At 43.4% G+C, this 12653-nt stretch overlaps 1 protein-coding gene across 1 annotated transcript in view; it reads left to right on the top strand.

Moving 5' to 3' along the window:
• The window catches only part of CEP128 (centrosomal protein 128), a 757252-nt gene that overhangs the window by 244299 nt on the left and 500300 nt on the right, over positions 1-12653 (top strand). The window contains exon 14 of the mRNA XM_086937589.1: positions 12258-12422. Within this exon, the coding sequence (XP_086793715.1) occupies positions 12258-12422 (165 nt within the window). The remainder of the gene's footprint in view (positions 1-12257; positions 12423-12653) is intronic.

Below are 12653 nucleotides of genomic sequence, written 5' to 3'. Positions count from 1 at the left end.
AATAATGCACACTTCAATGTTCACAAAATCTCCTAAATTGTTGACTACTCCAATGCATGAATTACCTTAAGTAAATCTCTTGCAAAAGGCGGGCAAGCAATACACATGAGCCTAAGGAATATTTCCAATGTTCATGTCTTTTTAACTGTCCTGTGGCATATACACCTAATAAAAACTAAAATGTAACTTTAATATGAAGAGTAATCTGGTTTGAGGCAATTCCGCCAGCAGCACTGCTATTTTTGTGGCTTTTCCGTCGTACAGCCTTATTGGAAGACACAACTTTTACAGCATTTTCAGGTGACCAGCAATTTATTTAACCAGTACTGAGGATAAGGTGGCGTTAGTGGTTGGCACTCATAGCATCAGTTCCCATCCTCTCCATAGTAGCGACTGCATAATCCAGTTGATGTGCCTAGGCATATCAACGGGATTATACTCAGTGAGTAGGTATCCCGGTTTAAGTGGAGGGCGACCCCCTTGGACCATTGAGTCCTACAGATTACTTCTTGGGGATGTGCCATGCCCTTCCTGGATGCCCTGTCAGAGATTCCTCTGGTCCTTCCTTTCCCTGCTTCTTCCCCTGACTATGCTTTAATCTTGGTAGGGGAGTGTGGTGTAGGCCATACATATAGAATGCCAGCTAATTCAGATGTATATGGAGCGTGTTCTAAAGAATGATAGCTACCTGCCAGAGGTGCTCACGTGAGGTTGTAGACTGGCGAGGCTCCCTTATACGAACTTCAGGCATAACTAAAAATCTGTTTGGATCCTGGGAACAGACGAGCTGGCATTGCCGTGCCTTCTTCTTTTGATTCTACTGCAGCGATGCTGGCATTGCCGTCTCTTCATCTTAATGATTTTACAGCAGCAACGCTGAAGACTGCTAGGCGGCATCTACAAAACTGCCTGGACTCTCGCAGTCCTGCGTGTTCGAAAACATGTCAGCGGAACAGCTAACCGCCATTGCCACTGCTACACAGTGCCGTCTTAACGCGTGGGCACGCTGGGCAGTTGCCCGGGGGCCCCACGAATTTAGGGGCCCCATGCAGACCAGAATTTAATACAAATTTTCCGTTAAACATAGTCATTCCTGTGAGTGGTTGTGTATGCAGGACCCAGTGCCCTGCTTTGCCCGGCGGCCTATAATGCTGTTAAGACGGTCCTGCTACTGCAGCAAGCTGCTGGCTGGAGACTGTCCTGCATGTGGAACGCATTGTTACATCACTGAAACGCAGTGTTTTAGCAGGAAGCTGTTGGGCTCAAATGGTGGCCCCGGCGTTGCATTGGAACTCATCGCTCACGTTAATGGAGCTAGGGTGACCAACCGTCCGTAAATTTCACGGACCGTCCGTAATTTTGACCTCACATCCGTTGTTCGTGAGGATCCCTTTCACAGATGCCTTTTGTCCGTAATTTTGTGCATTTTGGGACAGCACTGTCCCACCTGCATGAAGGCTCAACTTCCTGATGGGGCCACCTGGCACTCCCCCCTCGGAGAGCAAGAGCAGCCCCACCCTGCCCTTTGTCATTCTGTATGCGGCTGATGATAGCCACATACAGAATGACGATGGGCTAGTCTGGGCTGTTAAAGCATATGATGGCCTCCCCAGCCTCTGTCTAGGGCAGGGCATTCTATCAGATGGAAAAAATGTGCAAAAACGCCAATGCTGCTACGTGAGAATCCAGTTCAAGAAAAGAAACTTGTGAAAGAAGTAAAAAAGAAGGCGCTGGAGTTCGTCCACGGTCTCATTTTAGAACTGATGCATTTTCAATATTATATTCAATGAAGCCATGGTTGCTGCTTCTTTATTTTATGCAACTAACAACCATAGACAAAGCCAATAGTTCTGGCTTGTTACAGGTGTAACGTTACTTTTTGTGTTGTATATCTGGTACAATGGCAGAAGAGGCAAAATACCAGTTGGGCGGTACACTATACTAAGCACTATACTTTTTAGTTTGTGTTTAAGCCACGCCCTTAATTACATCGAACACCCCCTTCGGAGAGCCCCCCCAGTTTTTTTCATTCCACTTAAAGCCCTGGAAACAACACCACGTCACAGTCACCTCATGGCCTGGCACTGTGCATCATGCATGACTCATGACTCAGATTGCCTATGTACAGGGGCATAGTGAACCCTACCCCCATCCCACCCCTTGCTTTAGGAACTACAGTGAGGGGAAGCTCTTGATGGGCCTCTTCTGTCTGCAACTCTGCAGACAAAGGCTCAGCTCATAATTATTATGAAAAGGTGGTCGAGTGAGTAAGTTAAGTTAAGGGATGGGTGGGTGGGTGGTTAGCTGGATGGATTAGTGAAAGGGTGAATGGATGAATGAAAGGTTGAATGGGTGGATAATGAGAGAGGATGGGTAGATGGATGAGCGAGTGGAAGGATGGATGGATGAGAGAAAAGGTAAATAGATGTATGGGTGGAAGGGTAGATGGATGGGTAAAAGGGTGGATGGATGAGTGAAATGATGGATGGATGAGTGAAAGGGTGGATGATGGGGGAGTGGGTGGATGGCTGAGTGAAATGATGGATGGATTTATGAAATGATAAGTGGGAGGCTGACTGGATGGACGGATGAGTGAAAGGGTGGATGAGTGAGTGAAAGGGAGGGTAGATAGACAAAAGGATGGATAGATGAGTGAAGGAATGAAAGGGTAGATGGATGAGAGAAAGGATGGAAGAGTGATCGGGCCAATGGATGGATTCTTGAGTGAATGAGTAAATGGATGGATGGGTGAGTGGGTGGATGGAAAGAAGGATGGCTAAGCAAAAGGGTCGATGGAGAGAGAAAGGGAGGATGGATGGATGACGGAAAGGGTGAATTAGGTGGAAGGATGAGTGACTGGATGGGTGGATGGATGAGTAACTGAAAGGATGGCTGGATGCGTGAAAGGTTAAATGGCAGGATGGATCAGTGAATGGATAAATGGGTGGAAGAGTGGATGGATGGATGAGTGAAAGGGTGGATGAAGGGATGGATGGGTGAAATGATGGAAGGAAGGACACATGATGGATAGGTTTGCATATGGTTGAATAGGTAATATTACTTATATACTATTGCGCAACCTCCTCTGATGTTTCTGTAAAACTTACCTTTTGTCCTGAAGTTTTGTCCTGAATTTTGACCTCCTGTCCGGAATTTTTGCCCTGAATTTTGACCCTTTGTCCTGACTTTTTACACTAATCGTCCTGAATTTGCACCAAAGCCAGTTGGTCACCCAAACTGGAGCGCAGCGTTTTGCCAACGTCACTAAGAAGCCTTTTATTAAGTGTGCCAGTGCCCATTTGTATCTGTCATCTTCGTCTGTTCCGTAAATAGTTAAAAGGCGGGCTCTTACTTTTCTGTATGATGCCCACTAGGAAGCGGCCAAACACACTGTCAGGGCTGGCTTTTGGCATGGGCGAGCTGGGCCCAGGGGCTCACAGCGCTGTCTGCAGTAAACCCTGCAGACAGCAGTGCCCCTCTTACTTGACTCCATCTTTTGAGACTGAACTGCTTTTAATTAGTTTTACTTGCTGCAGGTGCCGATTTAGACCCCACTAACCCCCTTCTTTTCCCTCCCATATCCCTCTCTCCTTCATCCTGACACACCAACTCCGCCATTGGCACCACCAACAACCTGGCACCAGCTTGCTAGAGCTACACTGTAAGTGATTCAGAATATTTGGGGAGTTGCCAGGAAGTTTGTCTTCGGAGGTCAGTTACTGCTTTGATGGGTGAATGTCCTTCAAAGATGAAATGGACCCCCTGCTACCTACTGCAGGGAGAGTGCCACATGTCCTTCTGGTCAGGATGCTGTCTGAGCAAGGGCCGGCGCTGCACACACCATAACTTGAATAATGAGTCTGTATGCGATTGCGACACTCACGCACACCCATTACTCTGGATTAACAATTGAACATTACAGCGACACGCACGCCATGTCATTAGTAATAGCTTGTATGATTACAGTGACAATCACACCAGCTACTCTGAATTACCACTTAAACATCACAGTGGCACACATGCCATTTTCCATCATTTACAATGTGTACCTAGTGCGGAGGCACACAATTATACACATACTGCTCTATATTTATAATGGAACTCCCACTAGATTAATATTACTCCATAAACTTGTTAAAGCGTTACTAAATCATTTATTCTACATAAGTGATGCATTTATTTTGCATACCTGAAATGCTCAGTAAATTCATACCGTGTAGTGTTACTAAATGTCATATAGTTGTTACTGGTTTTTACCATTAGCGTTTACTAAAGCATTTATTATGTAAGTGATATATTGAGTACATTTGGATAGTGTATTACTACTGTTCTGTATATCGTTATTACTTGTTTATTTCAACGTGATAACACTGTACCATGTCTAGTATTCAGCCGAGGCCTTTGTTTTTCATCTTAGCGTGGGGACCAGCCAATACAATAGAAGTTATGGCTTCTTCTTTTCAATGCATACATCATGGAGGTATTAGAAAAAGCTGAATGATCTGCCTAAAGACAATTGTTATTAAAGCATAAGCTAGGATCAGTTGGTCTTAGAGCCATCACTAGAGAACTCAGGAGGAAGTGATTTGTGTGAGTTTGCAAATTAGCAACTACAGAAAATGTATGGCAGAAAGATAAATATGATACTAGCGAGATTTACATTTTATTCTAGATCTCAGAAAGAGGACCAAATTATAGACTAATATCACCTGCTTTAAGGGGATTAGAAGTCACACGTAATTTCGAGCACATGACAAATGGTTAAGAGTTTTATTTATTTATTTATTTGTTAAGCTTATAAAGCGCAACAGCTACCCAAAAAGGGTTTCCCGTCGCTGGAAATGTCACAAAGTGGAAAGCCCCAAGGGTACTCAGTTACTGATTGAAAAGCCAGGTTTTAAAGGCCTTGCGGAAACGAACATAGCAGTTCTCGAAGCGAATGTCTAGAGGGAGGGAATTCCAGAGTTTGGGTCCCAAATAAGAAAAGGACCTGCCACCCATCCTAGATAGTCTAAACTTGGGCATAGTGAAAAGTTTTTGAAAGGAGGAGCGGAGAGAACGTGACGGGGAGTAAATTTTAACAAGAGTTTGCAAGTAGGTGGGAGCTTTGCCCATCCTGATTTTGTGCATATAACTTAGCGCTTTGAAATTCACTCGGCTGCCCACCTTCAGCCAGTGAAGATCGTGAAGGCGTCCTGTTATGTAATCCGGTTTGCGACCACCACAGAGCAAACGAGCAGCAGCATTCTGCACTAGCTGGAGGCGTCTGGTGACCGCCATGGTCGCCCCCCCAGGTAGAGTATGTTACCGTAATCCAACCGGGAGGTGACCAAGGCGTTCACCACAGATCTCCGGGTGTCATACGGCAGCATCCAAAGAATCTTCCTCAGCCAGCGCAGAATGACAAAACAGGTGGAGGACACTTTGTTGGCTTGGCATTGCAATGTCAGACCCTTGTCTATGATCATACCCAAGTTACGCACATGCTCCGATGGTAGTGGGAGCGGGCCCAACTCAGAGGGCCAGTGCCTGGAACTCCGAAGGTCGTGTTTTTGACCAAGGACCAAGACCTCAGTCTTCCCTCCATTCAGTTTAAGTAGATCAAATTCTAATGAAGACTAAATCAAGGAAAATACAGGAAGGATTATGGTCTGGGGTGAAACGACATTGAAGGCTGCTCTAGATGTAACAAGAAGTATTGAAGAATCAGAAAAATGCATTCAAGTAGTGAGGAAAAATAGTAGACTGTCTGCTACGGTAATTGTTATGTCTAAAAATATGAACGAGGTGAAGGATAAATGTAAATATTGAGGCTTACAAGAAAAAACCTACTTCTATTGATGTGGGTCTAAATACTATTTAGCTAATGGTAGGCATTGTCCTGCTCTGTATAATATTTGCAGATTGTGCAAGAAAAAAGGCATTTCAGTAGCGTATGTAAAACATGAGCAGGAAAGTTAAACTTATTTCAGAATATGATTATGATGAAGGTAATCTTGCCATGCAAGGTGTTCTTTTGAGTGTAGGTGACGAAGAGAACTGTTTTCAAAGATGACAGAAAATATTACCACGTTATGGAGTTGTTGTAGATGGCATGAAGGTGACTGCTATGATAGATTCTTGAAGTTGGTATACCATAATGTGTAAAACAATGTTTGACAAGTTGTGGCCTAGCAGGACAGTATTACAAGCTGATGTGAGTCCAGGTAGCTATAATAGACAGAGAATTAACATGGTAAGATTTGTGTGGGTCCATTTTTTAATTCAGGGGTAGGAAATTCCTTGGTAAATATGTATGTAGCAGAAAAGGATGAAATGATTTTGAGTTGGCCCCATTAAGCCAAACTCGGGATGCAATTAAATCTGAGTTTATGTAGTGCAAGAAACTACTAGTTATTGGGATTAAGAGGGACTTAAAAATGAATTTGTGGAAGTGTTGGTAAAATACTTGGCTAAATTGAAAAAGTATAACTAAAATTAAACTAAAGGATACTGCCAATTTCTGTAAGGCAGGAGATATGTCATGTTCCTATGAATTACAGAGAAAATTGGAGGAAATCCTTGTGGATTTATGCAGCAAAGATATAATTGTGCCATTTGAAAGTTCTCATTAGCTTCTCCCAGTTGAAATTTGAGTCCAGTCTAGTGAGGATCGTAGACTACCTGTAGATTTGAGACGATTGAATGATGCTTTTCCATTACAGAATCTAAAAGAATTAATATTGTCTGTCTGTAGTACCAAGGCATTTTCAACAATTCATCTCACGAGTGCCTATCATCGGGTAGAACTCATGAATGTACATTTCAATACAAGGGAATGCCATTTGGGTCAGCAAGTGCTTCAATGATATTCCAAAGAGTGATGACAAACTGTTGGGTGGTTATTAAAAGCTACGGTCTTCCAAGGTGACAAACTGGTGTTTGGCAAGTACAAACTAGAGCACAATATTAATAGAGGTATGTTTTAGTTGCATTAAGAGAAAATAGTCTCAAGCAAATGCAGTAAATGTAAATTTGGACAATCTCAAGTAGAGTATTAAGACAAGTGATATCCAGTGAGGTTATTCACCCTAAGACAAGCCATGAAGATGTCACAATGAATGCACCAAAGCCAACATATAAAGAATAGTTGATGTAATTTTTAGGATATACAGAATCCTACTCTACAGTTGAGTATTATACAAGTAATATGAACCACTAAGGAAGTTGCTGAAGAAAATACGAAGGTTGCATGGTCTTGTGACAAATCTACTTGTTTTGCTTTGGTTAAATCTGAAATGGCCTGTGCTCCTAGCTTGAGACCATTTTGGATTGACCCTAAATCTTTAATTGCAGTAGATGCTGTGCTACGGTTTTGGCACTGCTCTATCTCATGGTATATACGGGGATGAATGGATTGTTGCATATGCTTTGCACACACTAAAATTGTCAGAAAAGAATTACTCACTCATTGAGCGAGAGTTGTTGAGTGCCATATGGCAGCATAATGCTTTAAAGTGTATATATAGGGAAAGAAATTCAAACTTGGGACTGACCATAAACCTTTAGTTAAGATACTAAAACATAAGGGTGGAAGGAATAAAACCCCTAGATTGGCCTCCAAGCTGCAGACGTACAATTATGAAATGGAATATGTTCCTGGACAAAACAACGTTATGGCGGCTTATGACGTGCCATGAAGGACATGGTGGTATTTCTAATACTAAAACGAAAGTTATTGGTGGTCAGGAACTGATAGCATGATTTATCAATGTGTAGTGGAATGTAGCACATATTGTCATTGTGATTAAACAGGTAAACTTTGTAGATGCCACTGAAAATGTTTGACTTACCAGAGAGACCATGGTGCAAAGTTGCCATCTCAAGTCTACCTCAAGTCTCAAGGACAATTTTCAAGTCTACTTCCCAGAGAATCTTACGCCATTATGAGCAACATTACTACTTATACTGTTATAGAATTTTTGAAGGTATGATTTGTAATGAAGGGATCCCCGAAGTGTTGATTTCAGATAATGAGGAGCAACTAACATCAGACTAAATGCAGTAGTTTCTGAAAAATTGTGAAGTCAGAGACACAAGAGTAGCCTTATAACATCCAGAGACTAATGGCCAAGTTGAACGCTTTAACACGGTATTAAAGGAGGCTATACAATTAGCTCTTAAATCGGGTTTGCCTTGGAAGAAATCCTTACAAGCAATGCTACAGCTGTCTAGGATTACAGTTTACTCAATTATTGGGTAAATGCCATTTGAGCTGTAGAGAGGAAGTAAACATACCAGTAAGTTGATGCCTTGGTAATTCGTGAAAAGATACCAGGAAAATTTGGTCCTGAGGTTGATGTTGAAATGAGAAAGAAAGTTCCTGTTCCTTGAGTGGTATGTTCATGGACATCAAAGAGGTTCCAAACCTGGAAGCTTTCTTGGATGTTATCACAAAACCCCTGGACCGTAAACTTTACTTCCAATTGAGAATTGGGAGCGTGCCTGTAAGGGCGTTTACTAATAGATGGTCTGGGGGGGGTTAAAGCTTCTTGCCCAGGTTGCCCGGCCCCCTCGAAATCTATTGGCCACCTATTGTTTGAATGCCCAGCGTATGCGGCCCCCCGACGGTGCTGGCTCTGTCCAATGTCTAGGGCATTGGGCACTAGCTGTGGATTGGCTGCAGTTAGAGTAATTTGTACTTGTACAAATATGACTGTGTACGTAGCTGTGGCAAAATTTCTGGGGTGGGCTTGGACCATTAGAAGTAAACTGTTACCAGATTAATTTTATATCATGGTTGTCAAAACTTCCCTGTTTAAGCAATGTGTAATAGTACCATTCAAGAGTATATTTGTAATGCTTTATTAATTCATGTTATCCAATTTTAAGAATATTTATTCATTTTATATACATTTTATACACATTTACATGTACTGTATGCTTTTATGACAATCGTCGAATAAAGCTTGCTTGACTTGACTTGACTTGAGAAAGAAAGTAGAATTTTATCCAGCTGTGACAAGGAAGGGATGCACCTCGAAAGTGAAAAGCCCTAGTGTGAAAGTAGGACAATTGTGGAGAAAGATGTGCCACGATAGTCAGACCCGCTGGGGTGGTCATTGACGTTTTGAGAAGTGCAGTCAACTTGTGAAATGGCAGAATATGGAATTTACACAGTGCTTCTTTATGTTGCAATACTGACGAACCATATTTATGTGAAGATGAAGGTGAGGGAGTAAGTAGTTATATCTCAAGTGATGTGATAAACGCAAGTGTAAGTAATGTTGGGTCTGAAAGTTGCGCGTCCACGAGTTCTTCTTCAAATTGTGTGCATAATGTAAACAATTGTGTTGTGAAGCCAAACTCACTGAACCCAGGTATGTTGGATAGAAGTGTTGATGGTTTTACTGTGTTTCGCAGTGTTTCAGAAGGGGAAGCTTCCTACACGACCTGTAGGACTGCCCTATCCTACTTGTCAAAGGTTGAATTTGTTTACCATATCCCCCCATATTGTCATATTCTTTCTTTTTATTTGCTTCACCAAGAAAGAAAAGGAGCAGCATTGGCTGTAGTTTAGGTGGGTGCTTTACTTCTACGTGGTCAGAACCAATGCTGTTCCAGTTGACATTCAGCTGATTGTAGGGTTCCAAGGACACAGGGGGCAAATGGCCCTTTAACCCAAATTATTTGGACAACAATGCCATTTCTTAATGGGAGCAGTAACCACAATCTCCTCGGGAACAGTTTACGGAGGTAAAGTGCATTGACCCATTGTCCTATGAAGAGGAAGCTCTGGGGCAATATGGAGAGTAGGGGGATGGAGGGCTTGATTCACGTAGTCACTCAGTGATCCCAGTAGATACCTCTCCTGCCCCTCGTCTTGGTGCAGTGTCACAGTACCAATCAAATGTGTGTTATTCTTTGAGAGCAGATCATCCTTCCTAGTATCGCTGTTGGCAGGAGCATTCCGCCCCAGTGGTGTGCATGGGGCATTGCCCACCAAGCTGAGGTAATGCTATCTCTGCCCTGACCCACCTGACGCATTTGCACTCTTGCACGAGAGCAGTGATGCCCTCTAATCAGATCAGTTGCGGCTGAGCCAGCTCCACAGAAGAGGAGGGTGCATCAGAGTCGCAGTGCTCGTGGTCCTGGTGGAGTTGCAGAGTGGGGTCTTCCCCAGGCTCACTCTCAACCCACCACCATAATAATCTAGGTGCTCATCCTATGTCGCAGTGGTGAAGCCCTCTTGCTGGTGCAATCTCTTCATGGCACTTGTAAGTTTCCTCTTCTCTGTCAACTGTGATGCAGGTCATCTTCTTCCTGCTCCTAGATGCTTCTCAGTGTTAGACACTTTGGTTAGAAACCACTCTGTTGAGTTTACCCTGGCGCTTTATGGTTGAGGTGTCAATAAAGATTGGGGACAATTCTGAGACCTCAAACATTGCCTGCAGCACACCTGTGCAGATCTCCCTCGATGTCACAGCTGCACCATCAGGTCTCTAACAAATCTCCTTCACAGCCCTTCACCTTGACAACACGGTCTTCCTCGGGCAAGGGAACCTTTAGCACTCCTTCTAAACATTCGGTCAGCTCAGAAGTAGAATCGAGGCTACTCTCCTTGCAAGTGGTCCCATATGGTTGTAGTTACCTCACCCCTACCTCATATTTATTCTCAGGTTGAAGGCCACCTTTCCGTGTTCACTTTGTTTAGTTCTGTCACTGGTTCTGGACAGTTTTGCACTTTATTTTCATACAGGCGAGTTACGCCAGGGTCTTTGTGCAGAGCATTAGTGGTAAGCTTTTGTAGAAAGGGGGGAGCTGGGAGTCTTGCATGAGGAGAAACTCAAAGCAAAAGCACAAAAGACATCTGGAATGTCCCACTCAGCTGTCTGTTAATCAGTGGAGGATGTTCCTGTTTCAGAGTGCATAGGGGCAGGGGGAAACTCCATAACGTTAAAGGGACCCACTGTCTTCCCTCCAAAACACTCTCCAGTCTGGCCTGGTACGATTCCTGGAATTTCTGAAAAAGTTCTCCAATTCTCATCAGGTGTCTGGTCTCTGTCTTACCCTTCATCTTGGGTAGTCCCTTGGATTCCATAGCTTGCTCAATGAAATTGAATGTAGCTATAGACACATGCACCACATACAACACTCCTGTCTTCCACTCATGTAAACTCGTTTCCATTTGTGACATCCATTTCTCACATGGATGATTGAAGGACCTGGTTGTAGGTACCAGGCGGACTAATTTTGAAAACATGATAGGGGCTGGTAGGCCACTCTCCATAGATGACGTGGGATACAAAGTCCTGTCCTGCAACTATCACTTCACTGCAACTGTTACTAGGTCTCTGCAGCCTGGTGAAATGACAAGCTGTCACTCTCTTCAAAAGAAAGGTGCGCATGCTATGGTCCTCCGACCACAGAGCACCGCTCGGGGTGTCACTCCATATCACAGAAGTCTCTTCAGCAGATATGTATGATCAATGTGTGTGCTGAGGCGGGAGGATCAAAACCGCCAGTTTGTTATGGGGAACTTGAGGCAGGGACTCACATTCTCCAGAGCCATGCTTCCAGAGGGTCTTTCTCTATTCCAACACATTTCTTGGTTATTGCTTCATTTTCTCAAAAGTTCCTCACCGAACACACGCCTTCGCTGTTCTAAGGAGAGGTGACTAAATGAATACGGTTCTATGACATTTGAATATAGCTTGCTTTTTGGGCACTGCTCTTCCAGCACTTCCTTCCATCGTCTGATTTTGGTAAGATGGGGGAAAAGTATAAGGAATTGATTCCAACAAACTATGTGGCTTTGTGTACAAACCTGTCATCACATCCAGAGGCGGTGCACAGGAGTGGTGGCGCCGCATGGCGTCACCCCGCAGCACTGGTAAGCTGCTTCTTGTTAACAAATTCCTGATCCAGTCTGGTGCCGGGGACATTCAAAAGGTGAGGAACGTCCTGGAAGATCGAGTATTTACCAGAATAGGTGCTGACAATGGTAATTTGTTTTTCTGGGTTTTAAAAATGAGAATTCCCAAAGTTGTTGTGGATCATTCACTTGACGCTGATAGATGAAATTGTTTATTGAACCAACATGGAAGGCTAAAGAAAATACCATGTGTGGGAATGAGTGTTGCAGGTTGTGATTCCAGTAGTTTTAGAAGATTGGTCTTATTTGGAGCATGTGATCTTTTATTTTGAAATGTAATGAGTCCAAGCTAGTTAAAACTGGGATTTAAATATACTATTCTCGCTTCAACCCTCAACCACAGGCAGAATTGATAGAAGACAAAAACATGATCAAATCGCAGCGAAGGCAGGTAGAAAAGATGAAGGTGGAATGTGACAAGCTGACTGACCAGATGACCCAGATGGAAGAGGAAGATGTCAAGCTCAGGCGCAAGTACCAGCTGCTGAAGCAGGACATAGAAGAGAAGGTAAGGCAGTTTGGCACCTCCTTCATCTTTGAAGGAGTGATTTTCCTTTGCAGAGGTTTCCTAGAATCTTGGCAGATGGCCCGGACTGGCCACAAAGTTTAACTTGCTTGCCTTTGTTCTGTTTTTGCTCATGTTGTGCTGCTGTTCCTTGTTCTACTGGGACGTTGGTATTTCTTTTTGAAGTCAGCACTGTACATTGCCTTTACATTAAAGTTCTGTTACATTAAAAAC

The sequence above is a fragment of the Lissotriton vulgaris genome, chromosome 9 (genome assembly GCF_964263255.1).
Source record: "Lissotriton vulgaris chromosome 9, aLisVul1.2, whole genome shotgun sequence".
NCBI lineage: Eukaryota > Metazoa > Chordata > Amphibia > Caudata > Salamandridae > Lissotriton > Lissotriton vulgaris.
The sequence above is the reverse complement of the archived record's forward strand: the minus strand, read 5'-3'. Positions and strand labels throughout refer to the sequence as shown.